Source organism: Accipiter gentilis, chromosome 34, assembly GCF_929443795.1.
Source record: "Accipiter gentilis chromosome 34, bAccGen1.1, whole genome shotgun sequence".
Classification (NCBI taxonomy): Eukaryota; Metazoa; Chordata; class Aves; order Accipitriformes; family Accipitridae; genus Astur; species Astur gentilis.
Genome location: NC_064913.1, coordinates 16,237,815 through 16,265,549, shown reverse-complemented (window position 1 = coordinate 16,265,549; position 27,735 = coordinate 16,237,815). Strand labels below are relative to the sequence as shown.

At 47.9% G+C, this 27,735-nt stretch overlaps 3 protein-coding genes across 4 annotated transcripts in view; all 3 read right to left on the bottom strand.

Moving 5' to 3' along the window:
• Positions 1–5,997: 5,997 nt before the first annotated feature.
• ART4 (ADP-ribosyltransferase 4 (inactive) (Dombrock blood group)) lies at positions 5,998–10,639 on the bottom strand. Of its 2 annotated transcripts, none has more exons than XM_049792282.1 (3): positions 10,316–10,639; positions 6,893–7,619; positions 5,998–6,099 (listed from the first exon to the last, which is right to left on the bottom strand). In XM_049792282.1, the coding sequence occupies exons 2-3, from the start codon at positions 7,602–7,604 to the stop codon at positions 6,005–6,007; spliced, it is 807 nt and encodes a 268-aa protein (XP_049648239.1). In that variant the 5' UTR covers positions 7,605–7,619; positions 10,316–10,639; the 3' UTR covers positions 5,998–6,004. The 2 variants fall into 2 exon arrangements, with proteins under 2 accessions (XP_049648239.1, XP_049648238.1); XM_049792281.1 differs by lacking the exon at positions 10,316–10,639 and adding an exon at positions 9,560–10,034.
• Positions 10,640–12,390: 1,751 nt separating this feature from the next.
• LOC126034490 (osteocalcin-like) lies at positions 12,391–18,976 on the bottom strand. The gene is made up of 4 exons (XM_049792269.1): positions 18,906–18,976; positions 17,092–17,127; positions 15,042–15,111; positions 12,391–13,441 (listed from the first exon to the last, which is right to left on the bottom strand). Exons 1-4 carry the CDS (start codon positions 18,970–18,972, stop codon positions 13,312–13,314), a joined length of 303 nt encoding a protein of 100 aa, XP_049648226.1. The 5' UTR covers positions 18,973–18,976; the 3' UTR covers positions 12,391–13,311.
• A 3,665-nt stretch (positions 18,977–22,641) lies between these two features.
• ERP27 (endoplasmic reticulum protein 27) overlaps positions 22,642–27,735 on the bottom strand; it is a 42,197-nt gene continuing 37,103 nt past the window's right edge. The window contains exons 8-10 of the mRNA XM_049792362.1: positions 24,734–24,884; positions 23,905–23,940; positions 22,642–22,717 (exon numbers count right to left, since the gene is read on the bottom strand). Of these exons, the coding sequence (XP_049648319.1) occupies position 23,940; positions 24,734–24,884 (152 nt within the window). The 3' untranslated portion in view covers positions 22,642–22,717; positions 23,905–23,939. The remainder of the gene's footprint in view (positions 22,718–23,904; positions 23,941–24,733; positions 24,885–27,735) is intronic.

Here is a 27,735-nt window from a genome sequence, read left to right as displayed (position 1 = left end):
ACAGTGATTTCATCCTCTTTTCCTTGTGTTCCTCTGGTGTTTTCCAGCAGCATGTGATGAGTTGGGGATCCAGAGGCTGGCCTTCAGCTGGGTCCTGTTGCCTGCCTGCTCATCATTAATTCTACTGTGTGATGTTTACCCAAATTCATCTTATTTTCTTCCTCCTTTTGCCTTCCTTCCAATTCTAACAGATTTCTGTTTGTTTAGTGCTAGTTCCCAATGGTTAGATCCTCCAAAGGCCTTCTGTTCCTGGAGGTAAGAGGTACAGCACGAATCCTCCTGCCTACATCAAAGATACCATCACAGGTACCTACAGCCATGGCTGAAAGGGAATGGTATTACTTGCCATTCTCAGAACTTAAAACGTGTTGGACAGCACTGTTCATTCATACCGGTACAGGATTAGGGTTTGTACTGGGATTTATAAATTTCTATTGTTTATAAGTATAAACAATGAACACCAATGCTTGCAGCTATTCCTTGAAATAATGAATTGTTGCCATGACTGGTTTTGTACATCTGTGAATTATGAAAGAAAAGTTGAACAGTCCTGCACAAATAGAAAAACAAATACCAGACAGTGAAGACAGGCTTTGTCTGTCCCAGCAAGACAAGCTTGTACTTCTGCTTTCATCCAAGCTAGACAACTTTCATGCTCTGATCCTCAGAAAGATGGACCTGCTGCCCACCAGGCTCTGGTCATGAATGCTGCCTCCCCAGTAGAAAATGGATGAGTTCTCAGGTGAAAGTAAAAGATCAAGAATAAGATGATGTTTTGCTTTGTGTGGCAGGGTTTTGATGGCAGGGGAGGGGCTGCCAGGGTGGCTCCTGCGAGAAGCTGCTCGAAGCTTCCCCAGCTCCAAGTCAGACCTGCCGCTGGCCAAGGCCGAGCCCATCAGTGATGGTGGTAACATCTCTGGGAGAACAGATTTAAGAAGGGGAACCTGCAGTGGGGGAGGAGGTTGGAATGTGAGAGGAACCCCTCTGCAGATACCGAGGTCAGCGAGGAAGGAGGGGAGCAGGAGGGGATGCCCCCGCAGCCGGGGGAGAGAGGAGCCCATGCTGGAGCAGGGGGTGGATGCCCCACAAGATGGCCGCCGCTCCCTGGGGAAGCCCGCGCTGGAGCAGGCTGTGCCTGAAGGACTGCAGCCCGTGGAAGGGACCCACGCTGGAGCAGCTTGGGAAGGGCTGTCTCTTGTGGGAGGGACCCCTCGGTGGAGCAGGGGACGAGTGCGGAGTCCTCCTCCCCCTGAGGAGGAAGGAGCGGCAGAGACAAGGTGGGATGAACTGACCCCAGCCCCATTCCCCGTCCCCCTGTGCTGCTGGTGGGGAGGAGGTGGAGAGAACTGGGAGTGGAGTTGAGCCTGGGAGGAGGGAGGGGTGGGGGGAAGGTGTTCTAAGGGTTGGTTTTACTTCCCAATATCTTTATTTTTATTTGATTGGTAGTAAATTAAATTGATTTCGTTTCCTCCCCAAGTTGAGTCCGTCTTTTGCCCGTGACCATCGTCGGTGAGTGATCCCTCCCTGTCCTGGTCTCGACCCATGAGCATTTCTTTAAATTTTCTCCTGTCCATCCCGAGGGGGAGGAGTAAGCGAGTGGCTTTGTGGTGCTTTGTTGCCGACTGGGCTGAAACCAGGACAAATGAGTACTCTGCAATTGCTAGCTTGTTTTCCCCTGAAAGCTGACCTATTGTATTTGAGCCAGAGTACCAAACTCTCCTTGTTTTCAGAGCTGTAGGCATGAGATGAGCTGAGAGAGAACACTAATGATTTAACTATTACATTTCTTCAGTCATCAATTAGTTGTGACTCCTGTTCTTAACTGAGAATACCATGTAGTCCTGAAATACTTCTTCCAATATTGGACTGAATTGAATTGATCAGGCTGGCAGCTGCCTCCGTGTCACATTCTGTAGGCTGGAAACTGATTTCAGGTCTTCAAGGTTGGCAGTGTATGCAAATTCTTCCCTTCTAGACTCTCTATCATTTGGAACATGACAGAAGATCATTTAAACAATACACAAGCAGTTTTGTTCCTACTTTACTCCGGGTCTTTAGGGAAGACTAACAGCTGATGTTTCAGACCTATTAAGTTTGAGGGAAGGACTTCATCCAGAGTGCCTGTCATCCTTCTGTGCTGCCATTTGCCAGGTCCTCTCCTCTGATCCCATGAGTGGAAGGAGTGGTGTGGAGCCCCAGAGGCAGCTCTGGCTGAACAGCAGTGGAGGCTAAAATCAATTTTGCCATTTCACACAATTTCAGACCACTTTTGCCATGGGAAGGGAAAGGAGGAAGAGCCAGAGTGTTGAGCTGAGCACTGAGAGAAAAGTCTTGAAAAGCATGAAGTGGGATGGGAAGGTGCAACTGCTTGGACACATCTAACTGCACATCTAACCACAGTAATAGCTGATGAGACTTCTCTACTGCAACCAGTCTGGCTTTCCAGGGCTCTGGCATAAGCAAATGCAACATCAGGAGCAGCCCCTCAGCCACGTGCTGTCCCAGGACTGTACCTGCAGTTGGCCTTGGGAGAACTCTTAGGTGCAAGCAGAAGGACATGACTTCCTTAGCAGTCAAAACAGTAGCAAGACGGGAGCCCAAGCAAGGAGAATGTTTTGTGCTTCCACCTATCAAGGGATGCTTGCAACATCTAGCCACTGTATGAACTGACAGATATGGGTCACTTCACGGGAAACTGTAGCCTGACAAAACATTGCATTACGCAGTCTTCAGTTGCTTTGCCTCTTGAATGTAGATGTTCGATGCATCTGACTTTGCTGTGTCTATTCCCCCCTCTCCAGAATATGAGTTTAATTCTGTGTAGACCCACCAGTATATACAAACTGAAGGATTATATTTCTAAGGATAAAGTAGATTGTTTGCTAGGACTCCCATAAATTTACCAGTAAACACCAAAAGGCAAGAATGATTCACTTACACCACTTCCACTGCTTCTCAGATCGCATGCTGAAGGTCAGAGTCATACTGCCTGCAGTAAAGATACTTGCAGCTGTTTACACCATATTTTGCTGGCGTGCTTGGTAAGACCCCTGCAAAGGCTGAAAAAGAGCTTTTTCTGTGTTTTCTTCTAACTAATGGCTCAGGGAGGGTGGGTCAGGTGGGTTGATAATTTGTGATATTAGTTTCGGAAATGTAACATTCTAGCTGAACATATATCCAGTTTTATTCCCCTGTGTCTTCTGGTTTTCCTCTGTTTCAGAGTCGGACCCCACTCCGGAAATGTTAGCCCTCCTTGGTTTTAAGAGTGATAAAGAAAGGCTGGTCAGGGCGTGCCAGAATCTGCATGACTTAGTGTACATCTACGTCTCTTCAATCAACACAATATTCCGACTCCTCAATGCTCATCTTGGCACCAACTTCTCCATAATGTCAGTAAAAGAAAACTTCAGCATTAAAGAGAATCTGCAGCTCCTGGTCAGTGCTTTGAAGGAGATGCAAGCCACCGTGGAAGCAAAAGACAAAGACGTACAGGAAATCATCGGCCACAGTTTGCATGCTAAGTTTGCTGGTCCCATCACCTCCCTGCAGGACAAGATCACTGCAGTAAAGGAACTTCATGAGAGTTATAAGGGAGTTGTAGAACGTATCATGGGTGTACTCATTGCAGTGATGTTGAAACATGACAATTTCCCTGACACAGTAGAGTCTGCTGTTCATCAGTTATTGAGTTCGCCTGCCTTATCCCTCCAAGTATCAGAACTTCTCATGGACTATACTGATATTGTGAAGACGCTGCAACAAAATGAGACACCGAGTACCACAGAAAGCAGCCCCTCCTCGAGTGGAACATCACAACATCTCGGGCTTCCCTCCCTACCCTCCTCCTCTTCACTTCTTGCTTTCCTACAGGCTATCCTTGGAGGACACAGATCCACAAACAAAAGCCTGCAAATAGCAGCTGACTACTTAGAGGAGGCTTTCAGGGTGCTGAAGCCACCTTGTGAAGCATTCCAAATCTTTGTTAAAATGGTTGAAGCCTGCATTCCAGTGACAAGAGATAAGCAGCAAGAGACATAAATGTGCTGATGTGTCAGAAATCCATCTTGATTCCTGTAATTCTTACATAGGAAAGAGTTTAAGCATGTTTGAACACACGTACAAGGGTATCTGCAGCAGCTGCTTCTGGTCTTTTCATCTTTTTTGAAATCTGGGCTTAGTACGTTGAGCATTTAGGGGGCAAAATCAAGTTCTGACAACTTCTTATTTGAAATCACTAGTAAACCAAGAGCAACAAGAAAGTAACATGAATTATAGATAGAAAACAAGCTAATAGTAAAATAGCTCTGTATTAAATCTGATTTAGCTGCCTGGGCAAGCATGTCTCAGGATTTCAGGGACAGTAGTTCAGTTTCACAGAACATGTTACTAGGTTTTAGATGATTAGAGGATGGCCTCTGCCATTACAGATGCCTAAATCTGACACACAAGACGCCGAGGCTCAAAATCCTCCATTTAATCTGCTGAAACCTGAAGACATCCAAATTCCTGAAATGCCTACCTTTCTAATGTTAGTATTTCTCGTGTGCCTAAATTCTGCATTCCTTGCCACAGGATTTCCAAAGCAATGGCAGCACCAAGCTTATGTAGAGTTGCTCCGAGAGTCGAGCAGTTCACACAGGTGCTTTTGGCTGTCCTTCCTTTTGACTAACCAGCTGATGGGCAACTTGTGCAGTCCTCATGTTCACATCTTGTTCGGATAGCTTACTTGTAGCTTACTGTTTTGCACAGGGGATGGTGAGTACAGAACTCCGGCTTCCTGCCAAGAGCAGCAGTGGCTGAAAGCTGGGGTCATTTGTGAAATGTGTCAGTGAGTTTCGGTTCAATGATTTGGTGACGCCACTGCAAAGTTAAATCGCCATGACCGGTCTCCTCGGACCAGTGAGATAACTGACTGTAGCCTCAGCCCAGGGCTGCTGTCAGTGGGGGTGAGGGATGGGGGGTGGAGAAGCAAGCCAGGCATGTTGGAAAGGGGAATTGCAGGCAGAAAATGTTTCTTATCATTTCCGCACTTACTTTTTGGAGATGGGAGAACTTCATAGCTGTTCTGGCTTGAGTGTCTAAGGCTCCAGAACTGCTAAATGAACTCATAAAGTGAAAGGAGTCTATAGCTAAATCAGAAGTTCCAGTTCCAATTTGTGATGTTCATTCAACCTCCGGCATTAGCCATCGAGGACCAGCGAAGTAGAAAGGCAGGTAAATGAATTTCAGTCACATCCAACACCCAAGAAGACAGCAGTGGGCTCCACAGGCTCTCCTTCGTTTCGGTGTGAAATGACCAGCATGTATTCATCAGCCACTAGAGTCCTGTTATGAACACAGGATCTGTCTGACTTTTTCAGAAAAAATGCTGAAGTCAGCCATGAAAGCTGAAGACAGGCCTGACAAGTGTTGTGATCCTCTGCTGCTAAGTTCATGTCTCAAGGCAGCTTCATGCTTCTGTCCCCCATGTGCGAGATGCTGACAGTCAGCTTGAGATGAGAGCTGTGGCTTTGGCGCAGGAGGTCATGCAGCAGGGAAAGACCGGCGTGCAGCAGCCTCTGACTTTACCGTCCCCTGGGACCCTGCACCCAAGGGAGATATGCAAGGCTGCACACTTACCCGCTCAACTTTACCACCATGGTGCCTTTTGCATCCCACAGACAGACTCTTTCTCACTAAAAATAAAGCTACTAAGAGATCTGTAGAGAGTCCGAAGTCCATGTGTGTCTTTCCTGAATGCCTAAGGGAAAAGCTGCCTGCAGTGAAGGGTGTCACTGCTCTGCTCTTCAGAAAGGCCGTGGATAACTGCCCTCCTACCTGAATGGCTCCAGGGAATGCCTGTTTTGATAAATGAGGCTGAACGTTCCAATCCCAGCTGGAGAGCTGCAGCTGGAAGCAAAGGGAGGATTGAAGCTTCTGTAGCAACAGGAACTCCAGAGACTCATTTCCCGTGAATTCTTCTTGCCCGCTGTTCCAGTGTATATATCTAGATGCAGCCAGAGAATCAGTTGTTGTGGGCCAAGCACAGGAAAACTCCAACTACACTAGGAAGAACAGCAGACGCGAAGGCAGTGGAACCGCTGTTCTTGCTTCTTGAAGCTGAAAGAAAGTCAAGAGAGCAATCATTTAGACCCCTTTTGGCTGCCTAAAACTTCCTGCACTTGCTAACACAGCCTTTGCCCAGAAGAGCCATTTCCTCAAATCTACCTACTACTTTGGCTCAGGTCAAGGCACAAACTCTCACTCCTGAATGATTATTTTGTGCTTAAAGGTTGCATTGACACGCTATTGCTCAGAGGGACGAAAGCAAGAGTCCTGTACTGGTGGTGGACTCACAGAAGGACAGGGCTGTGGAGCAGGCTCAGTGAGGTCTTCAGTACGACAGTTATCTATGGAGCCAGGACACTACAGTGTGCGCTTTGCCAGAGGATACCTTTCATCCCTTCTGCCACAGGAGAGAACACACAACTAAAGCAGCAATGGTTTTGTCCTGAGGCTTGAAGTGTGGCAGCCTTGCAAGCCACCAGAATAAATATCTGAATTCAAGCTGCCTTCAGATCTCATCTGCCCTTGCCGTAGGAATGCTGGGGACCCCCATGCCTGTGTCCTGTGAGCTCCTTGCAATGGCAGATGGGATAAATGGAAGCCGCGAAGAACCCTGAGACCTGCTATGTACCAGGGGGATTCGTCTTTAGTCAGCTGTGGGGTGCTCCCAGGTTTCACGACAAACGGATGAAAACTGGTTCGTGTGCCTCTTGCAGGCAAACACGGCGGGGAAGCGACAGATTTGGCCTTGAGTGTTGCCCCGTGTAGGCGCAGCTGGTGAGGGCTGCGTGGGGTGCTTGGGACCGGGCTGTTCTGCGCCCCCCGCATGCAGGGCTGTGTACGATACCTGCCACCAGCTGGCACTGGTACTTGCTGTAGTTCCCCACGGAATGCAGATGCAGCCGGTTACCGTGCTGTGTCCGAAAGAAGCTTTTGACGAGGAATATCTCGTAAGGGGGAATGAGGACTTCCTTCTCGGACGTGTAGTAAGAAAAGCCTTGCACAGCTGCTCCCAGGCAAGTTGTCACCGTGAACAAGGTTTCATTCCCAAACTTCTGAGCTTCGTTCCAGAGGTGGGAGGTGGAAGTGAAACGGCCAAATCGCACCCTGCTACCTACTATGGCCTCGATATACAAGTCTTTCACACCCCTGTGCACCCGGTAGCACTTACGTTTCCCCATGCTCTCCTTGCTGCTCTGCCATTGCTTCATTATCTGGATAGCAGTCGTCAGGTAAAAGTGAAAATATTTGAAACTGAAGTTGTGTCTGTAGTACTCTGGAGAGCTTCCTGCCGTAGAAGTGGCCCAGTTCAGCCGAGAGTGCAGGGAAGAGTTCATGGTGTAAGCCATGAGGACTATGGCATGGCTCTCATGCATCTCCCTCAGGAGACCTACAGGGCTTTTTAACAAAGCTTCCTGAGCCTTCTTCCAGAGACTCAAGTAGTCCTTGTTAGCAGCTATTTCCTTTTGGAAGTAGTCTCCTCGCTCCAGTTCTTCCATCACCTGCTCTCTGCATCCCAGGTACTGGTCATCAAAGGAATGCAGAGCCATATCCATCATGAGGTGGGACACAGCCTGCAACATAAAAGCAAAGGAAGATTAGCATCAGAAGTGTGAACGTTTTTTGTACCTCTATGGATGCAAACCAGGTTTTTCCCTACCCTCTTCTTGCTTTTTTGTCATTACTGGCAGAGCAAGCACAGCAGGTAGGCATCTTTGACAAGCCCTTCCTGAGCAACCTCAGGTTATTGTCCAAGCCCTGCCTCAGGCATATGCCAGCTAGGATACCAGAGTTCTTCTTTTATGTGGGTTAGTAGCTTTAAAATCTTCAGCAGAGTTTGCTCTTCAGAGGGTGGGGGTATAAAGTCTGCAGGACAGACCCGTGGTCCATTTATTTCAATATTGTGCTCATGATTAGTAAGTGGTCTTGAAGAGAGAAAGAATAAGCAAAACGATGTGCGCGAGGCAGTGCAGCCTGAACACATCTCAGGGGTGAATTTCTTCCTCCTGTCTCGTCATACCTCTTGGACATTTTTCGGATCCACAGAATGCTGTTCAGTACTACAATACAGTAGCACTGTGCCAAAACTTTCGTTCACCCAGTTTGTCTTACTGAGGCCAGCTGGGCTTGTCATGTAAATAAACATTAAACACATGAGTAGGGATTTACACAAATGGGTGCTATAACAGGAAAATAACCTCTAATATACCCTATCTATGAAATGGCACACTGCGTTGGTTTTGTCTGGGATAAAGTTAATTTTCTTCACAGTAGCTAGTATGAAGCTATGTTTTGGATTTGTGCTGGAAACAGTGTTGGTAACTCAGGGATGTTTTCTTCAATGGCTGAGCAGTGCTTGCACAGAGCCAAGGCCTTTTCTGCTTCTCCCCCCACCCCAGCAGTGAGCAGGCTGGGGGGGCACAAGGAGTTGGGGGGGGGGGGGACGACACACAGCCGGGACAGCTGACCCCAACTGACCCAAGGGCTATTCCAGACCATAGGACGTCATGCTCAGCATATAGACCAGGACGTCATGCTCAGCATATAGACCAGGGGGAAGAAGAAGGAAGGGGGGACGTTCGGAGTTACAGCATTTTTCTTCCCAAGTCACCGTTTCGCATGATGGAGGCCGGCTTTCCTGGGGATGGCTGAACACCTGCCTGCCCATGGGACGTGGGGAATGAATTCCTTGGTTTGCTTTGCTTGTGTGTGTGAGTTTTGCTTTACCTATTAAACTGTCTTTATCTCAACCCATGAGTTTTCTCAATTTTACCCTTCTGATTCACTCCCCCATCCCACCGTGGGGGAGAGCGAGTGAGAGGCTGTGTGGGGCTTAGTTGCTGGCTGGGGTTAAACCATGACACACACTAATTATCTGTTTCTAGCATTTCTAATTAATAAAAACCTTGTGTAATAAGACCTAAGAACTGCTCTGAGTTATGATATTGTTCTTTTTGCTTTTTGATCTCTTAGTAGACTAGTCAAGTACTGTAGTCAGTTGATAGTTGAATTCTACATGTAGATATTCACATCATCTCAAATATTCGACCTAGATGCGTAACCAAATTGATACCTTTATTAACCCCTCAAGTTATATTGGCCCATAAACTCTACAGAGATGCAGTTTATTTCTCCTTGATACCATAATTTCTTTGAGACAAAGCTAAAAGGCAGCCACAAATAATAGAGCAATATTGTCACTGTCCTATCCAACAACACACTGCTTTTGTCAGAGCCTCGACTGAGACTGGCTGGAAAAGGAGAGGAACAATTCCATGAGACATACTCACAAACACACCCTGGGAAACTACCTGGCTACAAACAAGAGGAAATTTCCAACCAAGTAGTTAAAAGGAATTAGGACAGGTAAGAAATTGAACAGAGCAACTGAAAGCAGAAGAGTTTAAGCTGAACGCAGAACTCCTTAAAGAATTTGTTTCAAATGAAAAAAACCAAAATTTTTCTCAGTAGGATGAGCAATTTCACATAAAGAACAATGTTTACCCCCTCTTACCAGCCTTTGCATGGAGATCAGCAACAGAAGGCTGGCCAGCAGCGCTGGCATCTTAGAGTCCACCCAAGGCACTGTAAAGAACATTGAGCTCACGTAGAGGTCATTTACATCTGTTTCTTTCCCTTTTTTCTTGAACTGGAAAATTCTGCTGTTTGTAATTTGCACTCAGGTTTTGCTGACAATTCTTCAACCAAACATCATTCACCAGATTCTTACAGCAATTCAGAGGTTGTTTATCAAACCAAACAGACAGTTTACTGGTAGAAGCGTGCCCACGGTCCATAAGGAAGGGCCTGATTGCACCAACTCCCACTGGTTAGATGTGCTGGTTAATTCCAAGGTATCTGGTGTTCTTCTTCCAAAGGGAAGAAAACCCTGGCTTGGAGAAGTCTAAGGCGGTTCTCTCCTGAGTGATGTGTCAGGATGAGGTGGAGAGCACTCCCTGGTCAAGAGCTTAAAAAGCCCTTTTAAAGAAGTGCAGAGCTCTGATAAAGCCAACACAGAAACGCAGAGTAGGTTGGGATCCCATCTGGAAGCAGAGATAACGTAACTGTCCTCCTCCTGACCTCCCTCTGGTTTCTAATAATCTGCTGCCAATCCTACCCTTCCACCACTGCAGAGTGGCACCGTTGTTGAGCGGTTTACATTGGGTATACCCAGAATGAGTGTGTAAATACAGATTCTATACTGAGACTAACCCCTCTCTAGTAGCTGCTTTCTGGTCACCCTTCCAAATAACGGCAGTGAGTGACTCACCTGCAAAGCCCCATGGCCTCTGATAACTCTTCTGCATGGAAAAAGAGCCAAGACGAGGTGTCAGGGCCTGGTTCTGACTACAGAGAAGTGAAATCCATTTTCCATTGCCTGCCAGGGGTAGGCTGGGTGAGTGGGGGGCACCTGCAGGCACGGTGCGATTCCCTGAGAAAAGAGAGGTTTGTGCAGCTGCTTGGATTCTGTGGACAGAGAGCATTTGCCACGTATTGCTGAAACAGAGTGAGAGATGACATAAAGGTCTCGTACGGGGTTGCTTTCAAAGTGATCTATTGCACTGCACCAGCTACTGCTGCTGACAGTATGTGCAGCCACTGGTGATACGAGATGATGGCATGAAGGCTGATGCAAAGTGGTGAATGCAGCCTATCTACTTCTTCTTGGAACTGCTCTATCATCTCGGGCTGTACTTCAGAAAGTGGCTCTTCAGCCTCTAGAAGTGAGTCCACAGAAGGGCTTGTGACTTTATTCAAAGGCATCTCCTCTCCTGTTTGTGTAGAGATAAAAAGGAGCTGAACTGTGACAGGCTCCAGTGGGAACTTGACAATCGGAATGACCAGCCCCACTAAAATGTCGATTCAGCTGCAGATAATCCAGTTGCAGATTATGTCCCTATTTTTCCCTTCTGGCCTCTTAGTGTATGTTGTAGGATGACGTGAATGAGGAAGAAAGCCCACTCGCTTGCATTTGCATTTTCAAATGCTTGAAAAGCAACGCAGTGTATTATTAAATACAATAAATGCAATGGCCATAAGATGGCAGCAGAGGATTTGTAGTGGTACTTGAACCCGCATTAACCGGGCGAAAATCGAGTCCCTCCATTCCCGCATTCAATCTGTAACGGGTTTTGTGCGCTCAGATCCCCAGAGGTCGTACTGACTTCAGCCCATATAGAGATCTGGTAGCACAGAGCAGACGACATGATTGAGGTCTTCGTGTGCAACTTCCCTGAAAAAAAATATTTACTGGAAGGGAGAGAAAAAATATAAAACTAACAGAAAGGTGCAAAGATAGACAGGAAGCTTCATTTTCTTTTTGTACCAACAATTCTATGCAAGAACGACAACAACCCCCCTGACTTGTTAGTATATGGCAGATATTAGGATTTCACTAATCTCTCTAGTATTTTTCCCAGCAAAATTTTCACTGCTTTCAATGAGCCCTTTGTTCATTTTTGTTAGATGGCGTTCAGAGACAATTTTGCTGGGAGCAGTGAAGCCCCATCGGGTTATGCCAATAGGAGAACCGGTCCCAGGTGTTTGACCAAGACAAGCAGACGTACTTATTAACTGTCTTCTCCTTGGCCAAGGTCAGCAGAGCCAGTGAAAGTCACAGCAGCTTGCCGGGCGAGAGATGCTCACGCTCACACTGGCGTCTCTGGGCTTGACCCGTGTCCTCACTTGAGGGCAAGGTCCTGCAGAGCGGTGCTGAGCTCAGCAGGTGCTGAGTCGGGCAGAGCCTCGTCCTCCTCTCCCTCACCCTCACCGTGTACGGGGACCGCGACCTGAGTTTCAGCGCAGTCACTTCGGATTCACGCTGGGGCACAGGAGCGGAGACGGAAGCCTCACGCACCTGGATCCTGCTCTTCAAGGCTCATAAAAGCAGGCTTTATCTTCTAGGCATCCCTAACCGCAGACAGAGGTTGTACAGAGGAGCAGAGAGAAGCAGCACACCAACCTGCTTTTCAGAAGCCGTATTTATTGCAGTCAGCAGCTGGGGATGGCTGCACCAGCTTACATGCAACCCGAGAGATTCATCCCGTCTTTCTCAGTCTCCTGAAGGTCAGCAGTCCCTGCCCTTGGAGACGGGATCTGCCATCTACCTCTCGGAAGAAAAGCTGACAGAGCACATCAAGGGAGGCGCTGCAGAAAGTTGCTAAGGTATAATATTCATAGCCGAGGACAGAACGAAGTAGTGCAGAGGGAAGAGGATATGCACATAATACACACACTTTTATATATATATATATATAAGCATGAAAGAGATACAAGTTGCCTTGAATAAACCAAATGCTAATCCAACTTCAGTCCATCCTTGAGCCGATTTTGGTTTTGTTTATTTCATGAAGTTTCTTGCTTTTTTTCTTTGCTTTTTTTGGAGCTGTTTAGACACTTTTACTTTCAAGTATCAGTGCTAAAGCGTCAGAGAGGAACAGGTTATTTTTTTGTTCTGCTTGGGTATATTCAGTTTCACCAGAAACCAATTGTAATAAAAACAACAAGACATTTCCAAGTTACTTTTTACAGACACTCACTGAGTGCAGCATACAACTGGAAGCGCTCATCTAAAAGGACTCCTTAAACACACCTTTGGGGATTTATCTGTTGTTGCTATACAGGCGAATTTTGTGACAGAATAATCAGCAGAGTGTAGCAGAACCTGATTTCTGGCTATGTAATAGTATTTCCACAATTCCGTCTTTACAAAATGATCCTACACTGGCACAGATTTAGGGTAATTATACTGCCTGAAAATACTGAACTTTCCCAGTCACTGTACCAGGAGGCAGCCGTTCTGCCTTCTTCCCGGTGAGCATCCCGGGATCAGATCCATCACTTTCACGCACGTTGTGATATTCTCCTTCTATGATACTGCTGCATTTTGTACAAGAGGACACAAGGTCCTGTTATGTTTCTAAGGCATGCGTTGATTTTCTTGAGAGGAATCACAGTCTTTTCGCCTACTGCATCATGGGGATTCAAATGGAAGGAGGTAAGACAGATTCTTCTCAACCATTTCTAGTGAAACTCAAAATACCACAAAAGATGACTGAAGAGAAACATTTTTGATGAAAGGAAGAAAGCTAATGCAAGCTCAGTAAGTGGGATAATTATCGCCTTGGTGTTCCAGCTGGCTAGGGAGACAACGGAAGGAGGACCCAGTCTAGATGGTTTTCTTCCCTCCTTCCCACCCACAACCTTCTTTCTCTTGGGGGGTTCAGAGTGGTCCCAAGCAAAATGAACCAAGTGACCGTCCCATGTTCAGTATCTCCTAAAGAAATGGTTGTAGGCCATGAAAAATCCTATTTGGTCAGAGAGATAGTCACAGGGCGGGTAGTTTTCACAATGCTCACGCATCTGCTCCATGGGATTTTTGTAATGCTCAGAGTACCTGGAGGAGACAGAGAGAGAGATGCCGTTCTGCAGATGCAGTTGATGCAGCTGGAGAGGTTTCACACCCGCGACACTAACATGAGAAGAGTGATTCCCCAGGATGCCCCAACAGGGGACTTCTCATGGTAAGTTAAACATCTACTTATGTGGGAATAGACTGCTTGATTAATGCTGGGAAAAGGTGGAACTGAACCCACCTTAAAACAATTGCTCTTGAGGTTTTATCATCAAAGGAGACCACAGAAGCAGTTAGTGCTGGGGGTTTTGTCCCCAATCTCATTCCCCAACTACCCAATAATCTCTGTTGTTGTTGTTGTCATTTATTATTTATTTATTTATTTATTACCTGTTTACCTTTATTTGCTCCCAGTTTCTGCTCACTCTCTTGCTAGCCACTACTTTGCTTTAGCTTAAGGAGTTTCCTCTAATCATCTTCACTTTTGTTGTTGACCACAACACTGTCCCCACTCAGCCAAGAGCCAATTCTTTTGCCAGGCTAAGCAAGCCCAAATCTTTTAGTCCCAGCTATACGCTCTGGATGCCCTCCTCAGCTCCTGTCCCAGGTTTGGTTAATCTTCCCTGATGATTGTACGCAATGCTACAGAAGTCCCACTGGTATCTCATGAATACTGTTATTTTATTTCTGTATGGTATATACCCTGCAGCACCCTTAATTCCATTTGTTGCATCCATATTTCCAGACTAACCTTACCCCACAATCAAATAATACCCTGAGCTGTCTGCCTACCTCAGTCCTTCCTGATTAATGCTTATAGCAGAAGCTACTTTTATGATGCCTCACCTGTAAGGGGGTAGTCAGTACAGCCAGTAGAGTTGCTACTACTGACTTTCATCTTGGTTTTAATCACTGCAGGTTTCAACATCACCCAGTTCCTCTGCTACAATATTCTGATCCTCTCTTCCAGAGATAGGGCGTCCCAATCTTCTATTATCTAAAAAACAATATTACCCTTCCAGCCCAAAGGTGGATTGAGGAAAAATTCTTTTTGCACAGGCCTACGTGAGACAGTGGCTTAACAACCTCTTCCAGGAAATATATGAAGAACATTCTTGGATGACCTCAAATTTCTCCAAATGCTTATAGCTGGGATTTCTCCAAATCTTTGTGCCTAGGATTTCTGCACAAATGGATGTAGGATCTACAGCTTCAGAAAGAACAGCCATTCTGACCGATCCTCATCCCTGCACCAGAGCTCTGCTTCCTTTCTAGGGAGCCAGAGGCAACGACCAAGGCTCTGTGATGCTCATTATCCTGGAAACTGGCTCTGATGACCCTACAGGTTAGGGTGGCTTCTAACTTGATTCCTGGGCTCCCCATGGCTAGCCCAGGCAGCTAGTACTGTCTTCCTGCCTGGGAGGAATATCAGAGTCCAGCTATGAGCTCTCGAAAGGATATTTATGAAAAAAGAACTATTTGTCTATCAATAAGTGTCTCCTACAGCCCTTTTGCTTCAACAGGTGAGGGTAATAACATAGATGTGCAGCAAATTAATGCCTTGCCATGCCCTCTTGCCTTCCCACCCCCTCTTCGGAACAGGTCCAGAGCCCAGCCCTCAGCCTGACTCGTGAGTTGTTACCATGCATACAGGCTGGATCTCTTCTGCCTCTTCACAAAGGCATTGGCAACTTCTTTTGTAATCTTGATGCCTACCAAGAGAGGACACAGCGGGTTAGAGCTGCAGGGCCATGGTCTGTGAAAAACAGAGACCAGTCTAGCCTCTGAAAATGGAGAGTCTACTCTCTCTACTAGCAGATGGCTGCCACGAACCATCCCAACTGCCCATCCATCTCTCCCCACCCCACCGTCCACTCAAGCCCGGCAGCTGGGCTCCCTCCTCACTCCAACCTGCACATCTACGTGGAGCAAGGGCTCTTCAGTCGTAAGCTCCATTCCCTTTTCACACGGCATGATGAGTCCACAGCAAATGTGCAGAAGGCAAAGTCTTGACAGCATAAAATATGAATAAGGAGAAAATGAAGGGAATGGCACCCTCTCTCCCCAGCCTGCTTAACTTCAGACTCTTGGCTTCCTTTCTATATTTTGACTTAGATGGAGGGTGATGTGGGATACCAGCCACCAGGCCTTAAAATTGCCTCTAATGAACCATAAGCAACAGGCGGTACACGAAAATACTGATGCTCACATGTGCAGAGTTCCATGAAAGGTGAAGGGTATAAAATAACGCCAGTAAACATCTCCCAGGGAGAAACACACCCAGGAGGTGCGAAGATCCTGGTGTTCAGGACTTGGAGAACATGAGAGGTCCTTCTGCCATGACAGCATCGGCCCCTGCTCTCCCCTAACACACCGTGTCAGCGCAGTTGCTTAATTGCTCCCTTGGATCTGTGGTTGTGCACACGCTGGGGTGCTGCGGAGCACCCCACAAACAGCAGGCAGAGCCACTTCGCTCCCCGGCCACGGCCACGGTTTGGCACCGGCTCGCTCCGTGGGACGGACCCGCAGCAGCCGAGGTGTGCACCGATGCCGGCACACCAGTGACACGGGCAGCGGCACACCAATACGTGTTTCGGCAGGGAAACTGGCTAACTGGCGCTGGGCGAAAAGAAGTTTCTAAGGCTGCTGCCTGTGGGGAGACAGTGGGGTTGTGCCCTTCCCTTGTCATCGCGGGGTGTCTGGCTGTGTTTGTGTTTGGCAGGTGAGAGGTGCCCCCTCTCTAGCAAGCTGGGGTTTAGTCTGGATCAAAATACCGGCTACACAGAAACTGCCAGTTAATGAGCTGTCAGAAATCAGCACCTTTCCCTGAACGCTCTTTTTTTTTTTTTCCTCTTTCCCAATCTGTGTTTGTATTGGCTCACTGGAGAAATACCAGCTTTCATGCTCCTCAGCAGCAATGTTATCCTTTAAGGTGTGAGAAGCAGAGACAGGGGGGAACGAAAGGGATTTTCCATACAGATTTCTGCCAGGATCAGCTTCCTGCAAAAGCTGTGGACATCCCAAAGCGTGTACAAATCCCCATGTCCCAGGCGACCTGACAGGAGGGACTGCAGCCCTCAGGAGCCGCCAAGGCAGGCGCTTGCTTTCAGGCTCTCCAGGTTGTGGGATTTGGCAGGGGTGTCGCGTCCTGTTGCCGTGCGGCACCAAAACCTTTCTGCTCCGTGACGCCGCACATCAGGATCACTGCTCAGCAGGCACAAAAGCCCCGTGCCTGGAGGCCCTGGGCCACATTCTGCTCCCTGAACAGTCTGGGGACGCAGCAGTCGCTTTGGCTATCTCTCCGAGCCCAGCTCAGAGGAGCGAGGAGACCGGCCGTGTTGCTCCACACAAACTACCCAGTTTCACAGAGGGGCAGATGCGTCCAGCTGCCAAAAACCCGCAGGGCTCACGTCCTGCCTGGAGGCTGCTGGAGGGTTGCGGAGGTGCAGGCTGTGCCCGCAGCGATGCGAGGCTGCGGGCGCGGGGACGCTGCCCTCCCCGGTGCCTCCGACCCCCGTGGCTGTGGAAAGCAGCCCCTCTCTTCGCTGCTCCTGCACCTCGGGGACTGCAGCACCTCGGGAGCAAAAAGGCAGCAGCGTGGTTCTCGTTCACCCCTCGAACGTGGCAAAGGGGAGAAAGGAGGCAGATGGGGGAGAATGGAGCTGAGCGTCAAGTCGCTGCGATATACTCACTGGCAGCGCTGGGGGATCCTGAGGGGTCTTTGGGATCTGGAAGACAGACAGACAGAAAGGAGTTGGGTTGAGTCCTCCTCCTCTGCTCCACTCTGTAACGGAATCCCTCTGCCTGCTGCCTGCGTCCAGCTCCCCACATTTTCCCAGAAAGTCTGTTTATCCCAAAAAGGGTTTTATTAACACCCACCATTTCGAGATAGACTTCACCACCACAGCAGCATTCGCCCGTTACGCCTGGGCTTGTTTCATTTCAACTTCTTCTGAGCCAGACTAGATAAGACAATAAACATAGAACCACTGTGGAAGCTGGAGGAAGACCTTCCTCCTTCTCCCTCCCCACCCTTGCTAAGAGCAGGGACAGCTAGAGCTATGGGGCCATTTGAGCAAAACCCCAAATTCGGAGAGAACCTGAAGATAGCTGAGCATCTCCTCTGTCTTTGGAAAGTGAGGTTTCCTTAGCTCTGGGGAGAAATCACAACCCGTTGATAGGGAAGAGAAATAGGGCCAAAAATTAGGAACTGCTCTGTCCTCTCAGCTTTCTGGCTCAGGGTTGAGGTACCTGGCTCACCAGCCCTCCCAAGAGGAATTGACACACTGTATTTCTGTGTGTATTTCTTAATCCTTAATGCTCCCTGCACACACCCAAGGAAAGCGTCCTCTAAGAGAAGTGGAAGGCCTCCTAGTCTTGGCTCTCCCACACTGCCCTATTTCACACTTTTTTTCTTCCACTCTTTCACAATACTTTTTTCAACAGTGTCAGTTCCACCCAAGTCACCAGGTATTTGGTATAAGTGTATTTATGGGCAGAAAGAGGACTCCAGAGACCAAAAAAATAGCAACCGTGCTTAAACAAAACTTTGTGTGAAAAGGGTTGTGTGTAGTTCTATTTTTAAGCAATGTATACATTCCTTGGATTAAAAAAAAAAGGGAGTGGGAATTAGAAGTTACTCCAAGGCCATTAAGCATTCTGAAACATAATAATGACTCCAAAAAAAAGCAGATACATACTCAAGAGTGAAAAAATAAGAGAAAGACTGACAGAAGGAAAACACTGATTAAGCAAAACATATTTGACAGTATTGAATCATGACATACCTGATGCCAAGGACTGAACGAAATTTAACTCTGAATGAGATAATACAGGAAAAGACAGAGGTCTCTCCTGCTTAGCTTCTCTTTTGCTGCTGTAAAGGGAAAACACTTGTTTTGCTGATCTTCCCCAATTCCCTCTCTCATCAGTGATGGAGCTGCCACTACACAAGCTCTTCATCATGAAGTCACCATCGCTAAATCGCCTTCAAATGTGATGTGCTCTTATTTCGGTGGGACAACTCCCTTTTTTTTAACCACCAATAGAAGGCTTTTCTTCCTCCAGAAGTTCTCCACATCCCACACTTCCCTGCAGGTGAAGGCTGGACGGGGTGCCTGTCTCTGGGACCCTACAGCCCTCCAGGGCTGGCAGGCACAAAATCCCTCTCCCTGTGGTCGACACAAATCTGCCTGCAGCTCAACCCTCTTACTCAAAAGTGAGCGCCCAGCATACCTTTGCCAGTTCACCTAAATGCTAAACCGGTTTAATACTTAAACATATTAAAATATTTGAATTCTCTGCTGCAATTCAGTGGTGCAATTGGGAGCGGGGGGGGGGGTTGGCCAGAGCAAGCAAGTGCCCAGCAAGGCACGAGGCAGTTTATCCCCACGGTAAAGTGACCGTCGGTGTTCCTCCTCCTCCCGAATCTCTGCGTCTCTCCCAGACTGAAGCTGCAGGGCTGAGCACCGCTCCCGCGAGCCGTCCCGGGAAGACGTCCCCTTACCTTTCTCGCAAGAGCAGAGAGCTGCCAGGGCCAGAGTCACCATCAGCGGGGCCAGCAGACTCCTCATGTTTTCTTTGGCTGCCCCGGTCTCCCTAAAATCAGAGCTTTCCTGGAGGTTACTGAAGCTCTCCAGAGCTTGCTTTTGGGCAGTGGTTTATATCCTGCGATCGCCTGGAGAGATCGGGGCTCTGGCTTGTGTTCCTGTGTCTGAGCTCCAAAACAAAGCCCGTCCTTTGGGACAGGAGATGTTGGGTCCTGGCAGGCATTTTCACATCCATCTCAGGAGTTGTGGCATTTCCAGATTTTACATGAGGTTTTGAATGGGAGTGGTGAAGAAAAACAACTGGATTAAAAAATCGGTTTTCTTATGAACATGAAAGTAATTCAGCTTCGTGCCAGAAAGCCAGGGGAGAGACTAGCACACCCTGAAGCAGAGCAGCTCTTTTCGTGTGATGGGGCAGCTCTCTCGTGAGGAAAAGCAAATGAGACAGAACCTAGTGGTGACCCTTCCCCCCCCACCCCAACCTAACACATTCCCCTGAAGGTAAAGAAACCTATAAAACAATTTGCCTAGGGCAAACACATGGTAGATTTTTGCTTCAGGCAGGCTCACCAAACCACTTCGGAGAGCTGAGATTTTTATACTGTTGGGAACTTTGGTAGTTAGTTTGAGGGAGGGTCTTTCTTCTTTCTTCCTGGAAATATTCCTAGTTTGGGAGCTTTAGTTTGGCTTCTACTGTCAAAAAATCAAATAAACCTTTGGACTCCAAAACTGTTTTATTCTTCAGGACTTGGGTGGCATACTTGGTATGTCAAGAGGCCTGCGTGGACTCTTCTACAGCCTATCGACCAACAACCCCACAGTCCCCAAACCCACCATCCAAGTTCCCAAAGCCGTGTTCCACAAACAGCATATGGGTCACATCTTCCTCCACCTCACATCCAGTGCTCATCAGCTCCACACGCAGCGGACGTGTCCAAGGGTTACAAATTTAAGCTTAAAAGGGCAGTCAGAGTCATTAGGGATTTTGCCAATCCTTAGAAACACTGTCTTTTAGCTTAGAGAAATTTCAGCATTTGGGGGGGGGGGGGGGGGGGGGGAGGGAAGTTCAATTTTTCTACAGTCCAGGAAAGACTGAATATACATACTAACAACTTCCAGCAAAAGTATCTTAAAGAGCAACAGTTTAAAAATAAATAAATATCTAAAAATAATAGGTATTCTAGGAAAGTTATGCTTCCAAAAGAATACTTGAAAGAATATAAATACACAATTCTAGTAATCCAAACAGCTTTACTTCTCTTCCTAACTTTTCTCAAGCTTTCTAACCAGCACGTAGTCTCTTAAACACGTTTGGTCATTGCTTACACTAACAAAATCCCACACAAATCTCTGGTATTATTTATTATTTATACTGGTAAACTGGAGGTTGGCATTGCGAGATATTTCTGGACACAGACCCAGACAACACTAGCCCTGTGCCTTCTGTTTTGGTAATGTCACAGTGTCAAGTCAAACCCAGACACTGCAGACTTGTTGACTTTAGGGTATGAAAGTTTTGCTGTGGTTGGTGATCATAAGATCCACCTACTTGGGAACATGCAGAACAAGCGTGGGTGCAAATATACTTAATCCGTATGGCTGTTTTCCCTTAAACCCATTTATCTCTGACTTTTTCCTTTGGACAAAACTTCAGCGACTGTCAAGGTCGAGTTTCCTATCAGAATTGTTTTCAATAAATAAATCATATTTCTTTCCAAAAGTTCAACTTCCAAGCTGGCAAAGCCTTGAAGCATATTTTGGAGGAAGATGCTTGTTTATAATGTGACAGGTAGATTTGGCTCTAGGCTTAATTTCACAGATGAGTCAACAATTCGATACTTTATACCTCATAGCCTTTGATAGCGTGCCATGCATCTTTCCCACTTCTATAATTCGCAGGTGCCTGTGGAGGCCTGGAGATGCGAATATTGAAACCAGCCATGCTGAGCCGAGATAGGTGATGTTACGTCTCCTACACACTCCACACCAAGGAGTGTCCGAGCTGCTGTGGCTGCCGACCAGCCCAGAGCAGCACTGAATTCTCTGCTGCCTCTTGACCTGGGGACAGGCTCTGCGAGGTGCCCTGGGGCTGGTGACAACGGTCAGCAACCTGTGCACGGGGTCGGGCCACGTCCTGGTTTCAAAGGAGTTATGAACAGTAAACCGAAATTGTTCTAGGTGAACAAAGTTGGGCTTGACCCCAAGCACTGGGTTTCTTTGATTTGTTTATGTGCCACCTGGAGCCCCTCTTCACCTTTGGTTTCTGCAGCTTTCTAGCACTAACCAGAATCATTCCAGGTGGAATTAAGGGCATGAAAGGGGATTCCAAAAGGGAATGTGAGTAAAGTCTATACCACACACTCCTTTCTACAGGAGCACCCTGCATCAAGGCCTGAGGGTAGCTGGATACACAAGATGCAATTCACAGGCTTTTTCTGTCACTAACTTGCCCTAACTTTGTTTTTAAGATTAAACAGCACCTTCTGAATTTTGCTTCCCCAGCTGAGGAAAGATTATAAATTTAATTTTCAAAAAGTGCATCTCGCCCTGCCTTCTGAACACCATACCATTTTAAGATGTCTTAACACTGGGAACTGAAATTTGTCAGTGACCTCTAAAAGAAGCCACTTGTACAGCCTGTAACAAAAACACTGTAGATCCTTTCAAACTCATGTGATTGCAAGGTAGTGACTTTTTTCCATAATCCACATCAGATTCTATGATAAACTCAGCTTCTTCATGGAAAATTACACACACACACACAAAATACTGTAACTGAGAAGATAGTATCAAATCAGCAATTTATTGTGTAGTAAACACCCACATCCTGAACTCTCTCTTATCTCTACTATATCAGCTCAGCGCTAATTAACACACTGTAGGAATCCATGGCTACATGGGAGAGAAGCAGCAGGCAGGATAACATACAAGGACACAAGCAACTGAATATGTTTCAGAGCCATTGCATTTTTGGGGAGGATACCCTGGGCTCCAGCCCCCAGGGCAGGGACAGGTCATGCTTTACTTAGTCGTCCTCCTCCTCCCCATATCGTCCCTATAAGCAGCAGCATAGCCATGTTGCAAATTGTACAGTTTGCAGGGGTAGTAGTCCTCACAGTTCTCCCTCTGACGTTCCCGGGCCGCCTTATGACGCTCCCTGATCCTGCAAAAGTAGGAGAGATGATGGGTAAGTGCTGTCATCTTAAATATCTGTCTACAGCCCCTTCCTGCCCCACAACTCCCCACCAGGATTAGGGGTTCATCACCAGATTCCATCATCCAGCTACAAAGATCTTGGCACATCAACTTCTGTGTTCACCACACCCCGGGGAGCAAAGTGACTACAGCAGGAACATTTTGCGTCCTCAAGTCTGAGGACTAGAACAAGATCTCAAACCGAGCTTCCTTTCTGGCCATCCCACACTGATGCCCTCTCCTTCTGTTGGCATTTCCTTCAGACAAATTAAGCAGAGCCCTCCCAGCATGTGCCATGTCCTCAAACGCAAGGACTCACTCTGTGCTGTCCCAGTTCTGGTTTCTCCCAGGGTTGGGGACTTCACGGGCACCTCACATTGAGAGAGGGACTGAGACTTCTCAGAAGTCACCATGGCTGCCACCCCTGGTACCAGCCTGTGCGTGGCAAGGAGGGACCTCTCCCACTCCCACCCTAGGCGTCCTGAGGCCATAACATACCTCTCCTGAAAGATGGCTCTTAGCCTTGCATCAGGCTGCATGAAGTCATTAGCTCTGCGCCTGCTGATGAAGGGATCTGAGAAGGCAAGAGGTTGTTCAGATTAGATAAGACACTTTTTCAAGGCCAAGTTTCAACAAAAGCTAGCTTCCGCATTTATAACAGCCTCCCCGTCTGCCCTCCCACACACAGTGAAAACCAGGACCTTTTAACACTCCCTGCTGTCCACCCCGCTGGTTCATGCACAGGCTCTCCCTCAGGCTTGCACAGCCTGTACGAAGTGTACATGCTGCTCTAGCTTTGCTGTTATTCAAACCACCTGGGGTAAAGCTACCGTGATTTTGCTGCCGCAGCCCCTCTGCATGAGTGGAGCTTGGCCAAGAGGTAGATGCCAAGCTGCGCAGACCACAGGAGGTCTGGGCATGCTCAGCAGAATTAGCAGAATACTGAAAATATAGGTAAAACCAGGGAGGGCCTCAATAAGTCGACCTGCCTCCAAGGTCAGGCAATCACTGAGCAGTCTGTGTGGCAGTTTTGGACTGAGGTGCCTGAAGGTCCCTTCTGTCCTTTTTGAGAAACACCACAGTCCTATTGCAGAGTTCAGGAGTCTGTGGATGTCTTTGGCATTGGCTCGCACATGTGCCTTTGTGCTTCTGACTAGCTGCTTGTGAATTCCTTCTCCCTAATGGTCTAATTTCTTTTTAGTTTCAAACCACCTGTTCTCTAACCTCTCCAGGTTATTGCTTCCATGGTGAGACCCTCCACACTTTCCTGCTTCTTCTGTGACACTAACTCTCTCTTCCAGACCAAGGATCCCTCCTGCCCGCACATCCCACCTGCTTCTTCCAAGATGCTAGAAGTAAGGCTCTCCCTGTCCTTGGGAAAGTACAAATCATGTCACTGGCTTCTGCAGTACCTCTTTCTGTGCTCACAGAGCTTTTTGAGCAATGTCTTTTTTAGTGCCACTTAAACTGTCTTAGGTGGATGCAGCAGGGATCTAAGTTCATGATTCTTTGTTTTCCAATTCCCATTATACTCATTGCAAAACAAATTGGTATGCACTTGTGCCCGAACATGTGAAGTTGTTTGGTTTTTTTTTTAAACTCTCTTCCTATTCATCCTGCAACTCCATCACCCACTAAATTAAATTTCCCTGGTCTGAGTGGTTCTGCCTATTCGCTCTCCACAGTCAAGTACAAGGAAATGGTCTTGGAGATGTCTGTAGCACACTTCAAATTCAAGAAAATAGTAAAGCAGTCTCTTACTGAAATACTCATGGGATTCGATGCTCTCATGGGACTCTGGGGAAAGAAAGAGTAAAAGATGTGATAAGACACTGTATTGATGGGATTCACAGACTTTCACACACCACAGATCAATAGAAAATGCACACAGAAAGCAGAGAAGCCAGGTTTTAAGGCACCTGTTTAAAAGGAAGAGAAAGGTATCAGTGGCATGACCTAGCATTTGTATGAGGAGTTTGGGGTGTTCAGGAGTTTAGAATGAAGCAACCTGGTATCTTAGCCAGGACTTCAAGGCTTGTGCTTGGTCTTCCAGTGTGTGATTCTCAAGCACAATTCCTCACCTTAATGTTCCTGACACTACAGTGGATATGATACCTCGTACCTTCAAAGCCTGCATGTGTGCTAAGGGAATGGATTAGCACAGTGAGATGTGTTTGTCTCTTGCTGTTTCATACAGCATCTTAATTCCCACAGTATGGAACTGCGTGCCTGACAAGAAAAGGGAGCTGATATTACAAAAGGAGAAAGGAAAACTTCCCCATTAACAAGTAAGAGTTAAGAATAAGAACTCTTATTGTAGTCCAGACAACAGTCCAGAAAGAGGAGCAGCCTGAGAGGTGAGCTGGAACAGAGAGGAAGGGGCTGAAGCATCTTGGACCACAAATCACAATGACTGAAGCTGCCAGCTCTGGAGCAGGACTAGGAGGGTCTGATGCAAGGGCAGAAAAGCAGGCAAGAGATCGAGTTAAGGGGAAAGAAGCCACAAAGCCGAATAAAAACCATCTGAACAGACCCCAAAACATCTGCAGGTTTGGAGGTATCTCTCTACCCAGTAAAAAAGGTCACCTACCATAGCAAGTAGCAGCCATCATGAAGACAGCCAGGAGCATAAGGATGATGAGAGTGCGCATTGTGCCAGTGCAGGGAGGAATCTCTCACTCTGTCTCTCTTGCTGTGTCTCACTTTCTTCCCACTGAGGGCAGCTGGAGATCCTGGGCCGCCTGCAAAATCAGCAGTGGAATGTTTATCATGAAAACAGAGCCAGGAGGGGGCCCATGAAAGAGCCTGGGGAAGGCAAAACAGCTGGCTGGTACACACTTTTTACAGAGCCGTTACAAAACATCCTCTATTAGCAGATTGAATCAGGTTTCCGGAAAGAGGGGGCATGCCCCCTTCCTCTCCCAGTTCAGGGCTGGGGGCCATAATTCACAGGCAAGCATGTCGCTAGCACTCCATGCTCAGAAAAGCTGGCCTGCGCAAGTGGAAGGAATTTCAGGGGCTGCCGGGGGCCCAGAGGGAGAGGTGCATGCTGATCCCAAATGTAAATGTTTGCCTTTCTAATTTTTCCTCTGATCTGCCCTCTTTGCCCTCGCCATCCTCTGTCTGGATACACCCAGCCCAGACTGTTCTGTCAACTTTGCCGACAGAGACATGGAGAATGAGGCTTCAAACACTCCCTCCCCACTCGACCCCCCTCCCTCCAGCTGGCCCCCGCTTCAGTCCCAGCCTGCCAGTCATCAGAGGAGGAATCCAACCCTACTGTCCCTTCCCCTCTCCTATTTTACCGCTCCAGGAGTGACAAGCAGCAACCTAGAAGAATCCCTTCTGCTGGAGGGATCATGATTTTTGCATTGAGATTACAGCAGCACCCAGAACTCTATCTCAGCAGGTCCTCACTGTGGTCCTACCCCTACATTCCTCTTCCAGCCCAAGCAACAACATCTTGAGGAAGGCAGAGGTAACCATATCTCCCAGGACTGCTGCCTCTCTGGTCTAGCACTAGTAGTCCTTGCACCAAAGTCAGGTGTTAACGGAAGGCTTTTCAGGTGGGATGAATCTCCCAGGCCAGTAGTCTCTGGGGGCATTACCTCACCTTCTAGCACCCAAAGGGCTTGCTTGGGACCGATGTCACAGACAGCAGCAATGGACAAAAGATGGGGTGTTCCCCTCTTCAGCTCTGCGGTACAGTAGGAGGGAGAAAAAGAAGAAAGGAGTTACAGAGATGGCCATCCCTGCTCAGTGAAAAGCAAAGGGGAGTAGTTTGCTAGAGGCAAGACAGTGGGGAAGGTGGGTACCCATTGCCTACCAGCCATCCCCCATGGCAGTGCTGGGGCTGGGACCATGCACACTGCCTGGGGATGAGCCTAGGGAACAGCAACCACTGTTATGTCTGATCCAAGCTGTGGTGACCGCCTGTTTTGTCCGTATGTACATGCAGGCGTCAGGATTTCTCACTCACCGGATGCTGTCTGAGTGCACTCTGGGTGCAGATCATTGCCCCCAAGCCACTGTGGTGGTGTCACTGCTGTCACCTGCAGAGGCTGGACTGGGGAACCACGCTGCAGGTGACACAGCCAAGAACGACAGGGACAGCTAGCCAGAGCCTAACACTTCCCCAACGGGGAGTAAAACTTCAGTGGAACAAGATTACTCTGGGCTTTACAACTTACCCTTCCAATGCAAAATTCATGGGCCTTGCCTGAAACTTGTGGTCTCTGGGAGAGAAACTGAACAGGGCCTTCAACTTCAGACCAAAGAGAAAGAATTGCTTTTCTTCCCCATTAGCCCAGCCATGCGGAGAGCAGCTGAGTCCTGCACCATCAATGCCCCCCAGACCATCCACCTCCTGCCTGTTCAGCACTCAGCCTGAGATGAGGAGGAAAACTAGGTTGCGCTGGGGCAAAAGCCAGAAGTATGCTATAGACCCAAGGTCAGAGGAGAACTGAGACTTTTCTGCCTTCCCTCCGTGGCCTGCCACTCCGGTCTCTTTAAAGGATTTCTCTGCTCTGGGATTGTTTGCATTCCTTCAAGCCCACGGTTTTGGAGTTAGTGTTGAATGTGGATTTTATAGGTTTCCTGAATGTCATGTACACTCTGGGAGCCCATGGGAGCTGCCAAGAAAGGGAAGCTTGAGGGAGAGGCTGGAGGAGAAAGCACAGCAGGAAAGCACTGGGGCACAGAGAGGAAGATGCTGGGAGTACTTTGGAAGGAAGGTGAGACTGCGCAGTGGGAAACTCCAACACACTTTCCAGCCAAACCCTCTTTATTTATCTGTCTTCAGTCAGTGCAGAGCACTCTGCTCCCTGGAAGACTCTGCTCCCATTTCAGAGGGCTCTCATCCCAGAATGCCTGGAGCATCCCTTGCCACCAACCACAGGAGAAGAGCCACAAACACCACTTTAACCCCAGTGTTTCATTTTTTCACCACAGAGGCAATGCATTTTTCAAGGGATGAATGAACATACCAGCTGCACAGCCCTATACCAACAAAACTCCTTCGGGGAACACTTTTCCTTGCAAAAGTACATCTCCTTTCTACTCCCCCTGCACTCCATACTTCTCCAGCACACCTCTCCTCTCCCCTCCCCAGCATCAGTGGGCTGCCCCAGAGGTAACACACCACACAGCACAGTGAACCCAATACCCCTGCTTTCTAGCAGCATCCACTAGTTAGAAATACAGAAAGAGGAGCTACGATGAATTGCCTGCAAATGCCAGGGAAATCTCCGCAGTCCCCCAAATAAAGGGGAGATCAGAAGAGCAGTCCTCTGACCTGTCTCCTGCTGGAGAGGAGAATCACAATGTTATGCACGCCATAGCAACCACTCCTAACACTTTGCAGCTGTGAAGCACCAGCAAGGCATTAATAATGAGCAGCTGTCCAGGAAAAGCAAGGTAGTCCCTGCATACTCACTAAGACGTTGCTTCCCTGTCAGCCTGCAGCTCTTGTCTGAGGGGGCAGCTCTCACAGTGTCCTGGACCCAGGACTGAAGAAGATGGGCCTTTTATTTATTAGCATTGATCAGTGACTCCTCCCATCTTCTGTCTCCCACCCTCGATCCACCCCCAGGC